At 36.0% G+C, this 20976-nt stretch overlaps 4 protein-coding genes across 4 annotated transcripts; 3 read left to right on the top strand and 1 right to left on the bottom strand.

Moving 5' to 3' along the window:
* Positions 1-5595: 5595 nt before the first annotated feature.
* Positions 5596-6651, bottom strand: LOC145589044 (putative F-box protein At1g33530). Its single transcript, XM_081645618.1, has one exon. It carries the CDS (start codon positions 6649-6651, stop codon positions 5596-5598), a length of 1056 nt encoding a protein of 351 aa, XP_081501744.1.
* Positions 6652-8401: 1750 nt separating this feature from the next.
* On the top strand, positions 8402-9562 carry LOC145589045 (F-box/kelch-repeat protein At3g23880-like). The gene has a single exon (XM_081645619.1). It carries the CDS (start codon positions 8402-8404, stop codon positions 9560-9562), a length of 1161 nt encoding a protein of 386 aa, XP_081501745.1.
* Positions 9563-14151: 4589 nt separating this feature from the next.
* Positions 14152-14967, top strand: LOC145589046 (F-box/kelch-repeat protein At3g23880-like). Its single transcript, XM_081645620.1, has one exon. It carries the CDS (start codon positions 14152-14154, stop codon positions 14965-14967), a length of 816 nt encoding a protein of 271 aa, XP_081501746.1.
* Positions 14968-15105: 138 nt separating this feature from the next.
* Positions 15106-17021, top strand: LOC145588055 (uncharacterized). Its single transcript, XM_081644698.1, has 2 exons — positions 15106-16297; positions 16588-17021. Exons 1-2 carry the CDS (start codon positions 15148-15150, stop codon positions 16620-16622), a joined length of 1185 nt encoding a protein of 394 aa, XP_081500824.1. The 5' UTR covers positions 15106-15147; the 3' UTR covers positions 16623-17021.
* Positions 17022-20976: the final 3955 nt, after the last annotated feature.

Below are 20976 nucleotides of genomic sequence, written 5' to 3' on the forward strand. Positions count from 1 at the left end.
GATCTACACTTTTCATGGCCGAATTTGGCCTTGTTAAACCGTTTCCATGTTGAAATTCGAAGCATATTTCAATTTCAGGTATGTTTTATGTTTTAATTTTTCGATTTTTGTTTCCGATTATTTTTTTTTATAAATATGGATTTCGGTGGTGGTGGTGGATGTGGCTGATGTGCGTGCGTTTAACATTTGCAGTGGTTTGTGGTGGTTGTGAGATCTGGGCTTAAGTGGGGTCGAGTTCGGTCGGGTCCGGGTTAGGGTTTGGGTGTTTAGGTGGGTGGATCTGGGTATGGGTGAGGGTGGGGTATGGGTGTTTTGGTTAGAGTTCGGTCAGGGTGAGGGTAAAGTGGTGGTGGTGTTGTGGATAGGTTAGGGTGGTTGTGGTGGTGGTGCTGTGGATCTGGGTATGGGTGGGGGTGGTGTTGTGGATAGGTTAGGGTTAGGAAGTGGGTGTGGTTGGGGTTGACAGGGGTGTTTTGGGTGGTTGGAGGTTGTCGGTGGGTGGTTGATCTGGTGGTTATCAGTGGTAGATGTGGTGGTTGTGGGTGGTGGGGTGGTTATGGACTGCTGATGTTGGGTTTTTTGGTGGTTGGAGGTGGTGATACGCCGTGCCCGTGGTGGCGCGGTGCATTTTTTAAAATTTCATAAAAGCAATTTCCGACGGAAATTCCGTCGGAAATTTTCGACGGAATTGAATCCGTCGGAATTTTACGACGGATTGTTGCAGTACCTGAAAATATTTTTCCGTCGGAATAGTGTTTTCGGCGGAATTTTCGTCGGAAAAGTTCATTTTTCCTACAACATATTTTCCGACAACCTCTTCCGACGGAATTCCGTCGGAAACCCTATTTCCGACGAATTTCAGGGTGTTTCTAACGGAACTTTTCCGTCGGAATTTAGCTTATTTCTAGTAGTGTATAAAACATTCATTTCATTTCAGTTTAGTTTATTTCAGTTCGGCTAAGATCAGTTAATGAGAACAGGCCCTAACCTTTTTTTTTCAGACATATACGGGTACTAACCTAAGCTTAGAATTTCATTTTCTTATATAAAATCTAATAGCTTCTAAATTTCTATTACTAAATAATTTTTTTTTTATAAAATAATTCAAAATAATAACCTTTACGCATTTGGTATAAATTAAAATTCAAGTTATTTTGTCTCAAATATTTTTTTTTTTGGATAAATTATTGTTAAATTAACAACCATTCTTTATTCCCCTCAAAAAAAAAAAAAAAAAAAAAAAAAAAAAAAAAAAAACCATTCTTTATAATTTTTGTTGCAAAGTTAATTATAATCGTGCATGGCACGGGACTTAACCTAGTTAACCTATACTAAAAGCAAATCCATCTATAACACTTGTCAATACCTTGTGAAAAATTTTCCCGCCTTTTTCACTTATCTCTTTTTTTATTGCAAAATCTTTTTTTTTTTTATCCTATCCTATATATACCTAAATAAAATATTGCTGGATATATTTTATATACCTTATATTTTGATTGTAAAAAATATTTAACAACCGTACATTATTGCACGGGATTTCAACCTAGTTAGAGGCTCTAAAGTCTAACCTTTTTTTATAGGACGCTCTAAAGTTTAACCAACTGCATCCTTATTAAGGAAATTAGTTACGCTCTTAATTACGTCTAAATAAAAATGTGCAAAATCAACTATAAAATTCGCAACTCTGTATTTTCCTTTTAAGACAAAAATATTTACTTCAACCATCCCTTCATTAGATTTGTTAAAATTAACCGTAATCTATCTTTCAAAAAATCTAGAATCTTCCTAATTTTTCAGAGTATTGGAGATCGACTTATTAAGAAAACAAGATTTTTGTTATATTGAAGCGTCATCTAGTGTTTTTTAAGAATAACTAATCTATCGAATAGTGGTGAAGATTTTTAAATACTTGTGATAAAAACAATGAAGAGTACGAAAGATTTTGTTAAGATAGCTTAGGAATTTGTAACAACATACATTGTTTTTCTGCTTTTTGGATGGGTTTCCCGAGCAATTGGAAGCAGCTCCGGCACCCATTGATTTTGCATCCTGGATTCATGAAAGTCTCGTGAATAGGTGCCTTTGAGCATGGTGGTGAGGTAAATGATGCAATCAAACCATATTAGTTTTCATCTTTATAAATTTGTAGCGAACACTTACGAATATTATGACTTTAAAGACAAAATAATGATTGAAATTTCAATCTTAAACCTCTATATCCATTAAAAAATCTACAATGTCATTCTTAAAAAATGACACCACAATATGCTGATATGGCGAAATTTGATTGGCCCATATTAAGTATTTTGATTTTTATTTTGAATTATTTTTAAGGTCCATAATATATTAAAATTGTATTTATATTATGTATTCTTTAGAATACATGTATTTTTTAAGAATTACTTAATCATAATTATGAAAATCCCTTTGTGTCCCAACCTTTACACCACCAACAACAACTCCCAAACCGGCTGCCTGCAACCCAACAACTCACCGCTGCCACACCACCAAGCAGCAAAACAACTACCTCTAACCGTTGGTTGGACAGTAGTGCAGCCACCAGTAGCCCTCTCACCACTCCACCCACCGCACTTAATTCTACAGCAGCTCAGTCTGCCGCATCCTTCAGCCCCGCAGTCAATCACCGCCGCCCAGCTCTCAACCGCACATCCACACCATTTTCAGTCACCAACGCAACCACAACCTTCAATCCACGCCGCTTCAATTTACCAACACTAAAGCGCATCAACAATAGTGACAATTAAACCTCAAATCCACCATCAATTACATCAATTCACATTTGAAGCGGGTTAAGGATTTTACCGGAAGTCTAGGTAGAATCATCTCTACTATTACATCATCCGGAAGAGTTGGTGTTTCGGATTCTGATTTTGCTGTTGTTTGCTCCATTTTTTTCAATGATTTTTTTACTTCTTGCATTGAATTGAAACCTGAAATTGATGAATTAGAATTGGGTCAGGATTAAAATAATTAAGAAAAAAAATAATAATAAAATTGAACGTGTTTTGATATGATAGTTGAGATTAAAATGGTGATGAATTTGCGATCGGATTAAATTACCTGAAGTTTTTGTAAGAATTGCGCAATAAGTTTAGAGCCTTGGATTGGATGAGGGTTTTGGAAAGAGGCGTGAAATATGGAAGTGAGAAAATAGAGTATGTAAGAAGTCAAGAGAAGACTATACATAATAAACTAATTAGAGGCTCTAAAGTCTAACCTTTTTTTTTAGGACGCTCCAAAGTTTAAATTAACTGCATCCTTACTCATTAAGGAAATTAGTTACGCTCTTAATTACGTCTAAATAAAAATGTGCAAAATCAACTATAAAATTCGCAACTCTGTATTTTCCTTTTAACACAAAAATATTTACTTCAACTATCCCTTCATTAGATTTGTTAAATTGAACTGTAATCTATCTTTTACAAAATCTAGAATCTTGATAATTTTTTAGAGTATTGGAGATTGACTTATTAAGAAAACAAGATTTTTGTTTTATTAAAGCATCATCTAGTCTTTTAAGAATAACTAATCTATCGAATAAGTGGCGATTCCATGAATTTGCTCTTATGAGTTCGGAATTTTCAAACGTATACAATGATATCTAGTATCATAATTAAAAATAAAATTTAAATTGATAAATCGGGTATGCACAATACGTGTCGATTTGAGGTATTGGAGGTTCATTTAATTTTAAGGCGGATCATTGATTAGAATTGAAAAGAAAAAAAAAAAAAAAAAAGAACAAAGTAAAAGCCAAATAAGGAAGAAACAATATAGAGAGACAAAAATTACAAATAAAAAAGTCATGCAGCGTCGAGCCCGCGACTTTTCATTTGATCAGTAGGTTTCTTACTGCTGGGCCGCATGCGAAGTTCAACAAATTTATAAGAAATTTATTTTATTTATACAAATTTTATATTAGAGAAATCTAGTCAGAAATTTCAGGATTTATCCATACTGAAATCGCCACTATATCGAATAGTGGTGAAGATTTTTAAATGCTTGTAATAAAAAAAATGAGGAGTATGAAAGATTTTGTTAAGATAGCTTAGGAATTTGTAACAGCATACATCGTTTTTTGCTTTTTGGATGGGTATCCCGAGCAATTGGAAGTAGCTCCGGCACCCATTGATTTTGCATCCCGAATTCATAAAAGTCTCGTGAATAGGCGCCTTTGAGCATGGTGGTGAGGTTAATGATGCAATCAAACTATATTAGATTTCATCTGAATATTATGACTTTAAAGACAGAATAATGATTGAAATTTCAATCTTAAACCTCTATATCCATGGGATGGTTTTGTTTCTATTGTGATATATTTAATTTTTTTTAAAAAAAATCCCCTTAATTGATAACTTTTGTTATAAATAAATTAGTAAAAAATGTATCAATAAATAAACAACGTTACTAATGTATAAGAATAGTGTAAGAATTAAAGTTTTGCAAAACTTATTTTTATAAGGGGAAGACAACAAGCCCTAAGTGGCTAAATTAATATAGGTTTGACATGTAAAAACATACTTGGAGAGAATTACATGCAATGAGTGTAAAATTAATAAGCAATTTAAGGCTTGTTCACACTTACTTAATTTCAGTTCAGTTCAGTTCAGTCCGGTTCAATTCAGCTCCAATCAATTCAGTTCAGCTCAGTTCAATTGATCTCCTAATTTCCCTCTCTCATAAAATATTCAGTTCAGTTCGGTTAAGCTCCAATCAATTCAGTTCAGTTCAACTCGGTTCAATAAATAAGAAAAGGCCCTTAGTTAGAATTCACATATAAATAATGGATGATGTGTGATTTTTATTAATTAACCCCAAGTTTAAACCCCCAAAATTTATACCTTAGCTTGATGTGATAATATACCTTAGCTTGATGTGATAATATACCTTAGCTTGATGTGATAATAAATATTATCCCCTAATCAAAAACCTAATTAGAATTGGCTGTTAATTAGGCACTTTGAATAATAAAATCCGCATATGATTCACATTTTTTATTGAAAATGTTTTGAATTTCCTAAGTTATGGTGAATCAATCAGTGTTTCACTTGTTTGTTACTTTGTGAGAGATTTAACGATTTCATATCTGCATTGAACTTTCAAATTAATAAGGTGCTTTAGCTATAGCATTTTAAAAGGTGGTGTCTTTTTAAAAAAGGCGGTGTTTCAAAGTGGTACTTCGTGTTTTCTAAAAATAAAAACAACTAAAAAAAATTAAATTAAATACTCCGTAAAAAACTAGAATTTATGAGGATTTGGTATTGGAGTCAATTACGGAGTAGAAGTAAAAACACCGTAAAATGCAACTATGCAAGATTCAAAGTAAAATATCACTAACATTGGGAAGGTAAATATCTTCTTAATTATACATAAACCGGATAATAGGAAACATATATTTAACAACCCATAATCCTTACATCAGATTTTTTTTTTCAAAACACAATAAGACTAGTACAGAGTACTAATACTCCATTTGAAACTCCAAAAAATACCAAATACTACAATTAGACCAATTCATAGACCAATTCATCGGTTTATCTACCACGAAATGTTGCCTGAACACGATTGTCACACTTACTCAAGAAAAGGTGAAACAGAAGTCATCTTATAATCCCATGCGCTAAATATAGGACCATCAAAACTAGTACCTCCTTCATATTGTCTATAAAAACTTTTACCAGAATCAAGTAAAGCAAGAAACTTCTGGTTTAAAACCAACCATTTTCCGGCCTCTGAAACACACAACAACCGCATCCCTGTAAAATTGAGATCATACATTTTCATCCAAGACATATCATCTTTGTTCAAACTCCAAACTTCCCGACCACAACGCCAGCACAACCTCCCTTTTATCCCATACAATCTCACCCATTTATCTGGTCGAAGCGAGTTAAGCATATCCGCAGTTGTCAAAGGAAATGATCTAACCTCAGCATTGATTAAATTCATCTCAACAATATGATTTATGTTTGATGCATACCAGTAAAGAGCATCATTCACCAAAACTGGCACACGGTCGACCGGATCAATTTCAATGCCATGTACATTTAATCTAGACAATGCTCTTTCCCATTTCCAATTGCTCAAAGAAAATATGTAAACATTAGACAAGGCAAGAGAAAAGTATCTAGTTGATTTTCCAATTAAACAAACAATCTTGTAATCATCAATTGAAGAAACATAACCAAATCCAGCAGATATGACTTTGTTAGGAGTAAAATCAGGGGCATTTTCAGGACGATTAATAACATCATTACATTTTTCTGTAAAAGGGTTGCAAATGTAGAAATTAAAATATTCGTCACAGAAACATACCAAACCGTTATAAGAACCCAACACATGAATACGTTTGCCGTTGCAATTGTAGTTGAATTTCAGGATTTGTTCAACACGGCCGTGTTGATCGAGTGTGACCGAGGTGAAGAGAGGATGAGGATCGTGGTTCCCTGAAAATAGGAGAAATTGGGATTTTGTAAATTTTGGACTAGAAATTGTAGAAAGCCATAATTTGGAAACAGATTTGAAACGAGTTAGAGATTTTAGGGGAAGTTCTGGTAAGATGTGCTCGAAGATGAGATCGTCTGGAAGAGTTGGATTTTGAGAATCTGGTTTTTGTGTTTCTCTCTCCATTGATGCAAAGAGAGAGACTGAGAAAGTGATAGTGTGAGAATTGAGAAAGTGAGAAGGAGCTTTGTTTATTTGAGATTTTGAGCTAAGAACAAGGGTAAAAAATTCGAAGCTTTCATTACTTTTAATAAAAAACAAATTTGTCCCAAAAAAGGTAAAGAGATTTTAAGTGTATGCAGTAAGTAAAGAGATTTAAATGCACATGTCAGTCATTTGTCACTAATCACTATTGTCAACAGGTTTTCCATATGGTTTGCTACTTTGCTCCCACTGTTGCACAATGACTTGTAAACAGAGATGGAAAAAAGAGATTTGGAGATAATTGGGAAAAAAAAAAAAAAAGAGATGAGAGATATTATGTCCGATCTCTTCACTTTAATTTCAATTGAGCTCAATCAATTTAGTTCAGTTAGTTCAGCTTTTTAATTTTCTTCTCTCATAAACAATTTAGTTTAGCTCAACTCAATTCAGTTAAGTTCAGTTCAATTTCAATCAATTCAGTTCAGTAAATCAGAACAGACCCTACGTACGGAGTAAAATTTTATTCCCTCCATTTTTAAATACTTGCTCCATTTTCTCCATAAACGGAGTTTTTTAGGAGAAATTAAAAAAAGTAATAAAATAAGGAGGTAGTAGAGTAATTGAGAAAATAAAAATTGTAAAAAGCAAAAGTAGTGGAAGAATAGAAGGAGAGTGAGTATTATGCATAAATTTTATAGTGGTACTATTTATGCATAAATTTTGTACAACTGAATGCATATATAATATCATTATGTGCATATATAGTATCACTGTATATTCAGTGCTACCATTTAATCATCCAATAATACCAGAATATGTATTCGTTTGTACATGTGTATAATTACATAAATACCCCTCATTATGCATTTGTAAATGCTTAACTTTCCTCAATTTTTAGTTCCTCGCCTCGGATGCAAATGAGTACTCCCTCCGTTTTTAAATACTTGCTCCACTTTCTATTTTGCGGCCGTTTTTAAATACTTGCTCCATTTTCTTTTTTTTAAAAGCTCTTACAATATTTAATTAATTTCTCTCACCTAGTGGACCCAACATATATTCTCTCTCCACCAATTCTCTCCACTACTTTTGTCTTTTACTCCCTCCGTCCCCAGTTGTTTGCCCCAAACCATAAATCCACTTTATTAAGGCTTTGGGCAAAAAATAGTGCACATGGGTTGATACAAATATCAACGAGGAGATAGATAGAGAAAGTGCAAGTGGGAAAACATGCCAAAAGTAGTATGGGGCAATCTTTTGGAGACACCCTAAAAAGGAAAGTGGAGCAAACAATTAGAGACAGAGGGAGTATATTTTTTTTTATTTTTCCACCAACCCCACTACCTCCATATTTTATTATTTTTCTCAAATTTTTCCTAAAATTCCACATATAAAAAAATGAAACAAGTATTTAAAAACGAAGGAAGTATTACCTCTATTATCTCTAAAAACTTTCTTTTTTCCCTATTATCCGCGTGTTTGCAGCTCACTCAGCTACTCTAGCAAGAGTACTCCACATTTAACGTGGAACACAAGGAAAACAATTTTAACATGTTGACAATGACAACTGATATGTAATGAACTCTGTTTACTCCATACATCCTTTTTTTTTTTTTTTATTATTATTATTAATTTATTATTATTGAATAAAAGCTTAATTCTTTTATTTTTAAATCCCTGTTCTTAGCTCAAACAACTTTTTCTCTTATACAACCATCAATACTTCCTACCAAAGATGGATGAACATACACAAAAACCAAAATTTCAAACTCTAACAATTCCAGAAGATCTAATCTTTGAGAATATCTTACCAAGACTTCCAATTAAATCTATCACTCGCTTCAAATCTGTTTCCAAATCATGGCTTTCTACAATTTCCACCCAAAAATTCGCAAAAACCCACCTCAAATTATACACCTCTCCATCCCCTCAATTCCTCCTTTTATCGAGCAACCGCGACTCTGATTTTCTTTTCACCTCGGTTACATTCGATCAACACGGCCGTGTCGAAGAGACGCTTAAATTGAACTACACCTTCAACGGTGGTCCTCGTTTTCATTTCTTGGGTTGTTGCAATGGTTTGGTATGTTTTCGTGACAAAAATTTCAACTTTTCTATTTGCAACCCTTTTACTCAACAACATAGTAGTATTATTAAATGTCCTGATTTCGGCCTTAACCAAAAAATCATAGGTGCTGGGTTTGGTTATGTTTCTTCAATTGATGATTACAAGATTGCTTGTTTAACAAAGACATCCAATGAAAACAATTTTCATGTCAATGAGTTGGTTGATTTTGATGTTTATATGTTTTCTTTGACTACTTTGAAATGGGAAAGATCATCCCCTGGATTAAATAATGTAGAAGGTGTTGCAATTGCTCGAGATGTTGTGCCGGTTTTGGTCAATGACGTTCTATACTGGTGTGCGATTAACTTTGGGAATGTTGTTGGGGTTAATTTAGTCAATTCTGAGATTAGTAAAATTCCTTTAACACCTCCTGATGAACTGCTTAATTCGGTTCAACCTTTTAAAAGGATAGAGTTAATTGGGATTAAAGGGCAATTGTGTGTGTTTTATGATTCTTATGATCCTAATGTTTTGAGGTTTGATATTTTCAATATTAGGTCAAGGTCATCGTGTTGTGTTCGTAAAGTTTACAGGTTGAACAAAGATGATTTGTCTTGGGTGAAAATGTATGATCTTAATCGCGATCAAATGCATTTGTTGGGTGTTTCTGAGACTGGAAAATGGTTGGTATCAAATGATAATCTGGTTGCGTTACTTGATCCGAGTAAAAGTTTCTATAGACAATATCAAGGAGGTACTCATTTTGGTGGTCATGTATACAAAGCATGGGATTACAAGATGAGTCTGGTTTCACCCGTAATTGAGTAAGCGTGACAAGACGATCCTAATCTTTTTGTGTTTTTGCTGAGTAATTGTGTAATTGAAGATTTGAAGGTATGGCTGTGCATATGTAATGTAATCCCATCTTATTGGGCACTATTGTAATCGGTTCAGGCAAAATTTCACGGCTAGATTTACCAATGACTCAGTTTTTGGATTTCAAATGGCGGTATTATTACTATTAACTAGTGCTGTATTTAGGAAATTAGAACTTATGTAAGGAGTAGTAGACTAGTGACTAGTGGCCGTTTCAGTTGTACACTACTTGTACTCCGTACTTTCAGTTTCTATGTTTGCATTATGTATTATTTTTTTTTTGTCTTTTGAAAGAATTGCATTATGTATACTACTCCTATTTAAGTTCTCCTTAGCTTTAAAAAATTAAAATTAAAAATTAAAAAAAAAAAAAAAAAAGAAAAAAAAAAGAAAGAAAAAACTTGCAATGTCGATATACGGTAAATTTAACTTGTAGTTGCAGTGATTGGTAAACATTATCCCTTCTATTTTTTTAATTCTCTGTATTTCTTTCATTTTCAAAATTGCCTAAAAATCTGTAATTTTGCAAAATTATGTAACTAAAAAAACAAATTATAAATTTTCATTCAGTGTGTTTCTGGTGAGGCTGGCCGCACCATGCGACAGGGTGCCAAATCAGCAAATGACAAAGTAACCCCACCAATCTAGTAACCCCTCCAACCAAATAACCTCTGACCGGACCTAGTAACCCCTGACCGAACCAAGTAACCCCTCAAGTAACCCCTTAAGTAACCCCTCCGACTTAGTAACTCCTGACCGGACTAAATAATCCCTCTAGTAACCCCTCCGACTTAGTAACCCCTTATGTAACACCACTTAAGTAACCCCTCCAATAACCCCTCAAGTAACCCCACTTAAATAACCTCCCAAGTAACCCCTTCAAATAACCCCACTTAAGTAACCTATCTACTAACCCCTTAACTAACCCCCGACCTACCCATCTAGTAACCCCTTAAGTAACCCCCGACCTAGTAACCCTTGACCTACCACCACCCCCAAAACGCCACTAGCCCCACCCCCAATACGCCATGCTATCACCACCACCATACACCAAACCCACAAACAAACATAGATCCAACCGAATCCATAACCAAATCGTTAAAAAAAAATCATCGAACAAATACCTTTAAAATTAACAATGGCTTCGGATTTCACTTTAAATATGGCTGAAAAGGCCAAATTCGACCATAAAAACTCTAGATCTAGAGTTTTTATGGTCGAATTTGGCCTTAAAAACCGTTAAGTTTTTTTCGACGACAAAGTACGAGGAGCTCACGGAGCACAATGAAGGGTTGGTGGAGGACATGCGTTCTTCCTTTGTAATTGCATATTTGCAGGTGGTTTATTTTGCAAGTATGCTGCCCTTTTTTGGAGAAAGGAAGAGAGAGAAAGAAGAGATAGCTTGGTGAAGGGGTGATATGGGTGGCTAAGTGGAGAAGAAGAAATTAAAAAAGGAGATAGAGAATAGAGAGAAGAAGAATTAAAAATAAAAATAAAAAAAATTATATTGTGACTGGCCGTACGGTGCAGCCAGCCACATATAAAACTTTGTGATTTTCATTACTCCCTCCGTTTTAAAATGATGTTCCTACTTCGTAAATCGATGTAAATTTTTACCCATTTTTGACCGTAAATATCTTTAATCTCACACTAGCAAAATTATAAAAGTTAGATATTAGTAATCTACTCACCAAGACGATTCTAACTAGATTCCACATGATTATATTTGTTCTTATATATTAAGAGAAATTTAGAAGGTTCTCTTTTTTTTAAAAAAAAAAAAAAGTCAAAGATTCCAAACAAAAACATCATTGTAGAACGGAGGGAGTGCATTAAGGGTATGTTCTCTTCAACTTAATTTCAATTCAGTTCAGCTTCAATCAATTCAGTTCAGTTTCTAATTTCATTCTCTCATAAAACATTCATTTAGTTCAGTTCAGTTCAATTCAGCTCAGCTCATTTCAGTAAATCAGAACATGCCCTAAGCTCCAAATTTTCTTCACTGTATTAAGTTGTACTTCAGTCATTAAAGTCGTCTTACGATCCTCATTAAATCAATCATAATCCGTTCTTGGTTTAATATTTATACCACTTAAAATCGGTAAATCTACCTCATGTAATCAAATGAATTTATGAAATGTGAATGAAGTTGTGAAATGTGAATAATGCAGCAAGGTGTCAAAATCGAATTGACCAGAAAAAAATCATCCGTTTCGAACTGTAACTGATCCGATTTGATCCGAGAAACTCAACACCCAAAATCGATTTGTAACCAAATCCGAATTTGATCCGATTTGAACTTAACCTGCCACTGATTTGACCCGAGTTGAACTCAACCCAAAAACCGATTTAACCTGAATTGAACTCAACCCAAACCGGTTTGACCCGACATGAGCTCTATTCAACCAAAATTGATCCGACAAACACCCGATTCAATCCGATCTGTTTTTTATTCGAATTGCTATTTAATCGACCCGATTTTAACTTTACATGATTTCAAACTAACCATAATTTAAACCTAACTTATTATTTACCTTTTTTTTTACTTAAACATATATTAATGATACGATATGGAAAAATGACATGTGGACAACTTGATATTGACCCAATGACAAGATTAAAATAAAATAAAATAAAATAAATAAAAACTCAATAATTACTCTACTTTTAAAAATGTACTTATTTGAATATTAAATTTGGTTAACCCAATCAAAATTCAGCCAAAGTATTTGAATCAAAATTGACCGAATAGTGAATCAACTTTAGTATTCAAACCAATTTTAACATAATCGAAATCAATTGAATCGAAATGTACCCGATCCAAAATTCACCGACCTGGCCGAGATTAATCCGGTCAAACCCGTTTGGAACCCGATTCAATTTTTATAAGAACTGAGTATGAACCGATCTGAAGTTGACCCGACCCAAATTCGATCTGGACTCGAATTTGACCCAATCCGAAAGTGATCTGATCCGCCTTGAAGCGGGTTAAAAGGGTAATTGAACTGAATATATCTGACTCGAACATACACGACCCGAATAGATCCGATCCAAACTCCATCCGACTATTCGAATTGACATCTCTACGACGTCCATAACAGCCAATTAATGTTTGGTGTCCATATTTGGTATTATTGACAATATATTCCATGATATTAAAGTGGTTTGAAATATCTTTCAATTGTTGTACGGAGTGAAGATTATTAAAGTTTTCTTTTTTTTTTAACTCCCTCCATCCCTGATTGATAGTCTCTTATAAACATTTTTCATGGAAATTAATAAACATAAATAAGAAGTATTAAAGTGCATTGAAAAGATAAATTTACATTGAATTTGCAAAAAAGTAGAGAGTAAAACTAATAAAAATATATGAAAAAGCAAAATTTACATGGGAATGTTAAATTGGCACAAACAATATTGCAAATTAGAGAGAATTTTGCTAAAAAAATACTGAAAAAGCAAATTGGGTGAATATTTTGAAACTAAAATTTAACCAAAAGAAATTATCAATAATGGACGAAGGGAATAGTATTTACTTAGCGAAGAAAATAATTAAAATTTTCAAGTATGGCTCGAGATGGTAGATCTTTTTGAAATTCAGGTATCTTTCATGAGACTCAAATATCTAACGACATTCAAATATACCCATTACCTCAAAGGTGAAATATATGCATGTATGGTCATTTTCAATAAAGTTGTACACTTGTACATGTATTGTTGGTTGGCTATGTTTTTTTGTTTGTGTATGTCATTTTGTAGAAGAACTTTTGTTATGAACTTTTAATATTTTAGGAATAAAGTAAATGCATTTGTTTGACCATTGTATTTTAGGTTAATAATAATAATAATAATAAATACATTTTATTATTGAAATTAAAATTAGGAAAAATAAAATCATTAGATTAGATTAAATTGATTTAGATTGGATCAAATCAATTCAGCTAAAAAAGTATAATATAAGTAAGTTTAGTAGGAGCAAGAAGTAATAAAATATTAATATGTCTTTACCAAATAAAATGTATTACAATTATTATAAAACACATTTAAAAATAAAGTGTCAAGATTATTGTGAAACGGAGAAAGTAAAAAGTAGAGGAATTTCCAATTTCTCATGTTTATAAACAAAATTTGTTCATCATGGAAATGCCATTCTAATTAAACATTTTTATAGATGTATTTACAATTTTCCTGTTTGATAAACAAAGTAATGAACCGCATCCCTTTTATGCGATTCAATTCTCACCCGAAATGTCATTCAAAATTAACTTTCACTAGCTGAACTATACGTAAGAACAGAATTGGAGTAGTAGAGTACTAGACTACTTCGAGTAGTATTTGACTTGTGAAGTTGTGAGACATGTCTTGTCACATCTCTCTCTTTTTTTTTTTTTTTTCCTTCCTAATTTATTACCTTTATTACTCGTATCTGTCAACCTTTATTTAAGTACTCAACCTTCGTTTAAGTACTCAACTTCTCTCTCAAAGTCTCATAAAAAAATCATTTTAATCTCAAACTTCCAATTTAAAGTTCATTTTCAAAGATGGAGAAAGAGATTGAGGAATCAAATTCCCAAATAATTCTTCCAGATGATCTTATCTTCGAGAACATCTTACCAAGACTTCCAGTTAAACCCCTAATTCGCTTCAAATCTGTTTCCAAATCATGGCTTTCCACAATTTCTACCCCAAAATTCGTGAAATCCCACCTCAAATCATCCCCCTCTTTACTATCCCCTCAATTCCTCTTGTTCTCAGGGAACCGCGATCCTCATCCTATTTTCACCTCGATTACACTCGATGAACACGGCCGTGTCGAAGAGACCCTCAAATTCAACTACACCTTTAACGGTGGACGTGTTCATGTGGTGGGCTCGTGCAATGGGTTGGTATGTTTTTGTGACAAAAATTATAACTTCTATATTTGCAACCCTGTTACACAACAATATAGTGATGTTATTAATTGTCCTCAAAATCCTAAAGGTCATGTTGTTGTGATAACCGCTGGATTTGGTTATGTTTCTTCGATCGATGATTATAAGATTGTTTATTTAATGGGGTTATCGTATGGAGTTGTCGTAGAAGACATTGATTTGTATAGAATTTATATGTTTTCTTTAAAGACTTGGAAATGGGATAGATTGTGTATTGATAAAATTGAAGGTGTTGCTATTGTCCCGGTCGATGTCCCGGTTTTGATCAATGAAAGTATGTACTGGCCTGCGGTTAACGTATGCGTAATTATTGGAGTGAATTTAGTCAATGCAGAGATTAGTACAATTCCTATAACATGGAAAGTGTTAGACCTTATATTGTATTTAGCTATTGGGCCGATGTTAAGCCCTATTCTCTTCTCCTAGGTTGTATATATATACCTTGTGAATATCGTAATACATACAGAAAACATTTACTCTAAACTTCTTCTCTAAAGTTTGACATGGTATCGGAGCCAAAATCAATCTAAACCCTAAAACTCTAAATTTTTTTTTTCACTAATCTCTAAAACTCTAAACTCTAATCTACTCTATTGACAATCGACAATGGGGGACGACAACAAGATCGATCCTGCTTCTCCCTTTTATCTTGGATCGGGTGATCAACCCGGAAACTTAATTTCTCACGTAATCTTGAAGGGTGAGAACTACCTACCATGGTCCAGGGCTATGTCTTTGTCCTTGAAATCTCGGCGTAAATTCGGGTTTGTTGATGGTACTATCTCCAAACCCACAGAGAAAAAGAAAATGCTCGATTGGGATACGGTTAATTCAATGTTGGTGTCTTGGATTTTGAGGGCTATGGAGCCGAAAGTTGCTGCATCTATTCCATATTTTGAAGACGCCAGACGACTGTGGGAGTACCTAGACAAACGCTACTGTGAAGCAAGTGGACCTCGCTTGCAACAATTGAGGGCAGCAATTACAAATTGCAAGCAATTGCCCACTATGACTGTCGAGGAATATTACACCCAATTAATGGGTTATTTTGATGATCTTTTACGCCTTAAACCCCCACATGGCTGCAAGTGTGGCTCTTGTTCTTGTGATGTTGCTGCTGCATACGAGAGGGACAGGGAGGAGGAAATATTGCATCAATTTCTGGTCGGGATTGATGATAGCAAGTATGCTATGGTTCGCACAAACCTTCTCTCGCAGCAGCCCCCTGCTACTATTGAGCGTGCCTATCAAGCACTTCTTCAAGAGGAGCGCTCAAGGAGTATTGCCCAATCTCATACCTCTATGACACGTGAAGATGCTCATGTGTTTGCTCTGCCCTCGGATCGTCGACAAATTCAATCGACCAATTTCAATAGAGTGGACAAATCGACGCTTTATTGTACTCATTGCAAGCGGCCTGGTCATGACAACGTGGGTTGCTTTGTGCTCCATGGCTACCCTGACTGGTGGCTGGAGAAATATGGTAGGAAGGGCCGTGCTCCATCCTCTGCTGCTGCTACTTCCTCGGGACAGCAGGGTGCTCTGCTGCCTGCCCCTAAAGGTCCTGCCTCGACCACTGCTGCCACTGCTGCTTCAACCTCGAGCAAACCCCCGGTGCGTGCTAATGCCGTGGGTTGCTCTGGTGACTCCTCTCCCCTACTTTCGAATGATACTATTTCTGCTCTCTCCGAATTTAAACCCGAGCATGTTCGCCTCCTTTTGAATATGGTTAATAATCAACAGGAGAAAATGATCGGTGAGTATTTTTCTCCATATTGGATTGTCGACACTGGTGCGTCTCACCATGTTACGGGGGATGAACACTCTTTGATGAATGTGACTGATATTTCTCCGTGTCCTGTTGGGTTACCTGATGGTGCACATGCTATGGCTACGAAGATGGGACGAGTGCCATTAACAGATTGCATTATTCTTGAAAATGTTCTTTTTGTTCCGAAATTAAATTGCAATTTAATTTCGGTCTCTAAAATGATTGATGATTCACATTGTTTTGTGCGTTTCACTGATTCTTTGTGTGCTATACAGGACCAACATTCGGGGAGCCTGATTGGAGGCGGTGAACGGATAGATGGACTCTACTATTTCCGGCGTCTTCCCAAAGTATGTGCGGTGACGGATCGAGAGGTGTCTACATTTGAGCTCTGGCATCGTCGTTTGGGACATCCGTCGGATAGAATTGTCAAGTTAGTTCCTGCAGTTAGTGCTAGTTCTAGTAGCAAAATTTTGAATAAAGCATGTGATATTTGTCCACAAGCTAAACAAACTCGAGATAGCTTTCCTGATAGTGATAGTAGAGCTAGTCGTATTTTTGAATTAATACATTGTGATTTGTGGGGGCCATATAAGACACCTTCTAGTTGTGGTGCTCACTATTTTTTGACTATTGTTGACGATTTTTCAAGAGGCGTATGGGTTTATTTGTTGAATGATAAAACTGAGGTTTATTCTTCATTTTGCTCTTTCTTTGCTATGATTAAATGCCAATTTGAAGTGACTGTGAAATGTGTGCGGAGTGATAATGGTACGGAATTTAAACACCTAATTCCGTATTTTGATGAACGTGGCATTATTTTTCAAAGCTCTTGTGTTGGTACACCACAACAAAATGGTAGGGTGGAACGTAAGCATCAGCATATTTTAAATGTCAGTCGTGCACTAATGTTTCAAGGCAATTTGCCGGTTAGTTTTTGGGGTGAGTGTGTCCTTGGGGCGGTTTATTTAATTAATCGTACTCCTTCTCGTGTCTTGGCTAATAAGACTCCTTTTGAAACACTATTTGGTGTTGCACCTAATTTTGATGAATTAAAGGTTTTTGGGTGTCTTTGTTTTGTCCATAATCAAAAGGCGAAGGGTGACAAGTTTGCTCCTCGTAGTCGGAAGTGTGTGTTTGTGGGTTATCCTCACGGTAAGAAGGGATGGAAGGTGTATGATTTGGAGTCGGGTGACATTTTTGTTTCTCGTGATGTCAAATTTTTTGAGAGTGAATTTCCTTTTGCGGATGATAGTCAAGTTGGTACGAATCATATGTCTAATGACAATGTAGGGGTTGACGTTGATTTTTTAGATGATCTTGAACATATTCTTGAGGTTGGTGAGGCTACCCTTGATCCCGGGCCTCCCAGCGAAGTGCACAGCCCTGCTGCCCCCACTACTGCTGCTGACTCTCCTCCTACTGCTGCCGAAACTGCCTCTACTGCTGCTGTTGGCAGCCTGGACCGCAGCTCCACCGCGGCAACCAGTTCTGCCCGCAGTCCACCTGCGGCAGAGACTGCTGCCCGCAGCAACACCGCGGTGCAGTCTGCTGCTGCTGCCAGTACTACGGACAGCAGCCCCAATGCTGTTCCGAGTTCTCTCTCTGCTTCCTCGCTTGGTTTGAGCCGTGATCAACGCGACAGACATCCTCCTCGTTGGCATCGTGACTACGTCGCACATACTATTTCTCTTCCCGGTCCATCTATCTCTCCAAGTTCATCGTCTTCTCCGAGCTCCTCAGGTACTCCCTATCCTTTAGCACACTTTGTGAATTGTGACAAATTTTCTATGCGCCATCGTGTCTTTATTGCAGCTATTGATACGGCAGTGGAGCCTCGTAATTTCAAAGAGGCTATGCAACATGAGGGGTGGAGGGAAGCTATGCACAAAGAAATCTCTGCATTGGAAGATAATGAGACTTGGGTTGTGGCCACCTTACCTCCGGGGAAGAAAGCTCTCGGATGCAGGTGGGTTTATAAGGTGAAACATAACTCTGATGGCACGGTTGAGCGGTTAAAAGCTCGTCTTGTTATATTTGGCAATCATCAGGTTGAAGGTATTGACTACAATGAGACATTTGCCCCGGTTGCTAAAATGGTCACGGTTCGTGCATTCTTAGCTATTGCTGCGGCAAAGAATTGGGAACTCCATCAAATGGACGTTCATAATGCCTTTCTCCATGGTGATCTTGATGAGGAAGTCTATATGAAACCACCCCCGGGCTTCCATACTTCTAGTTCTGATTCGGTCTTTCGCCTTCAAAAGTCTTTGTATGGCCTCCGCCAAGCACCTAGATGTTGGTTCTCTAAGTTAGCCACCTCTCTGAAAAGGTACGGTTTTCTGCAATCATATTCTGACTACTCTCTATTTACTCTGCAAACTGGATCTATACAGCTTAGTGTTTTGGTGTATGTTGATGACTTAATCATTGCCGGTAATGACTCTTCTACTATCTCACAATTCAAATCATATTTGAGTGACTGTTTTCATATGAAAGATTTGGGTTTGTTGAAGTATTTTCTGGGTATTGAGGTTGCACGTAGTCCGGAAGGCATATTTTTGTGTCAACGGAAATATACTCTTGATATTATAGCAGAGTCTGGTTTACTTGGGGCACGTCCGGCCGGTACCCCTATTGAGCAGAATCATTCCCTGGCGACATCAGAGTCATCTTTCTTCTCTGATCCAGAGCAGTATCGGCGACTCGTGGGTCGTCTGATTTATTTGTCCTTTACTAGACCGGATTTGGCATACGCGGTGCATATTTTGTCTCAATTTATGCAACAACCGCGCCAGGATCATTGGGAAGCGGCTCTTCGTACAGTCCGGTACTTGAAGGGATGTCCTGGTCAGGGAATTCTTTTGGGTTCCGCTTGTGACTTACATATTACAGGTTGGTGCGATTCCGATTGGGCGGGTTGTCCTTTGTCGCGCCGTTCTATCACTGGTTGGGTGGTGTTTCTTGGTGCTTCTCCCATATCCTGGAAAACTAAGAAACAGGACACTGTGGCTAAGTCTTCTTCGGAGGCCGAATTCCGCTCAATGTCTAAGACCACCGATGAGTTGAAATGGTTGAAGGCTCTTCTTCTGAGTTTGGGTGTCTCGCATCCTCGTGCTATGAGTTTGTTTTGTGATAATCAATCTGCTTTGTATATTGCGAAAAATCCGGTGTTTCATGAGCGTACCAAGCACATTGAGGTGGATTGTTATTATCTTCGTGATGCAATTCAGGATGGTATCATTAGTCCGTCTTATGTGAAGACAACGGACCAATTAGCGGATATTTTCACCAAGGCTTTGAGTAAAAGTCAATTCATGTATTTACTTGGCAAGTTGGGCATTTGTGATTTGCATGCTCCAACTTGAGGGGGGGTGTTAGACCTTATATTGTATTTAGCTATTGGGCCGATGTTAAGCCCTATTCTCTTCTCCTAGGTTGTATATATATACCTTGTGAATATCGTAATACATACAGAAAACATTTACTCTAAACTTCTTCTCTAAAGTTTGACAGAAAGATATGATGGATTCGTATGAACGTTACAATGGTTCTGATAGGTTGAGGTTATATAAGATAAAAGGGCGATTATCGTGGTGTTGTGGTCGTGATGTTTGGATGTTGGAATCGGATGGTTTGTCTTGGAAGAAATTATATGATCTTAATCGTGATGGTATGAAATTGTTGTGTGTTTCCGAGACCGGAAAATGGTTGGTTCGTAACCGAGGTATGGTTGCGTTACTTGATCCGAGTAAATCATTTTATAGACAATATCAAGGAGGAACTAGTGTTGGTTGTCCTATTTTTAGCGCTTGGGATTATAAGATGAGTTTGGTTTCACCCGTTCTTGAGTAAGATGTACTATGAAGAAGCTACTCTGATCCGTAATTGCCTAATCGGTTCTAGCGGCCGAAATTTCATGGCTAGATTTTCCAGAGTTACTAAAATTGTTGTACTGTATTTACTATTTAGTCAGTTATTTACGTTTCAAATGGAGTATTAGTATTATTACTGGTGTTAATGTATGTAACGATTAGGGTGGTCGTCTTATTTTGTATCCTCTTATCATCTTATGTATAATTAACCAGATGTTCACCTTACTAAATACTAATGCTAGATTATTTCACTCTTAAGTTTAATTTTAGCAACGGTTGACAAAAGATTATGCCATTCCATTCTAAATAAACTCCATAGTCCATATACCAGTTCTTTGTTAGTGCAAAAATAAAGACCATCATAATATAATTTCTAAAACATTAATGCTATAATTATCACAAAATGGAGGAAGCAATTAAACTTGTGGGCTTTTATTTTTTCTATTTATTGTTTTTTTATTTTGAGGGAAACTTGTGGCTTTATTTGAAGATGACTTTTTGTGTACTCCTTATGAATGACCATTAGGTTCGTACAATTATAAATGGTGATCTCCAATTTTAATATAGGTTAACCTTTAGCACATAGCTCCGAAGTATTAGTTTAGCATATATATAGGATGAAAAATGTACCATTATATGTATAATAGGTGACAGATGGTAAGTATTTTGGGGGAAAATATTCAACTTATAGGATGGTAAAAAATACCACTACATGCATAATATTACACAAAAAGTACTAATCAGACCACTTATACTTTAATAGTACATCATTGCAGGGGGCGGAGCCAC

The sequence above is a fragment of the Chenopodium album genome, chromosome 17, assembly GCF_948465745.1.
Source record: "Chenopodium album chromosome 17, dcCheAlbu1.1, whole genome shotgun sequence".
NCBI classification, from domain to species: Eukaryota; Viridiplantae; Streptophyta; class Magnoliopsida; order Caryophyllales; family Amaranthaceae; genus Chenopodium; species Chenopodium album.

What these genes read in the sequence shown, in the direction of transcription:
- LOC145589044 (XM_081645618.1), bottom strand. Translation starts at nt 6,651, where the DNA reads ATGGAGAGAGAAACACAAAAACCAGATTCTCAAAATCCAACTCTTCCA.
- LOC145589045 (XM_081645619.1), top strand. Translation starts at nt 8,402, where the DNA reads ATGGATGAACATACACAAAAACCAAAATTTCAAACTCTAACAATTCCA.
- LOC145589046 (XM_081645620.1), top strand. Translation starts at nt 14,152, where the DNA reads ATGGAGAAAGAGATTGAGGAATCAAATTCCCAAATAATTCTTCCAGAT.
- LOC145588055 (XM_081644698.1), top strand. Translation starts at nt 15,148, where the DNA reads ATGGGGGACGACAACAAGATCGATCCTGCTTCTCCCTTTTATCTTGGA. An exon ending in TCAACAGGAGAAAATGATCG is followed by an intron (nt 16,298 to 16,587) that starts GTGAGTATTTTT and finishes TGTGCTATACAG; the next exon opens with GACCAACATTCGGGGAGCCT.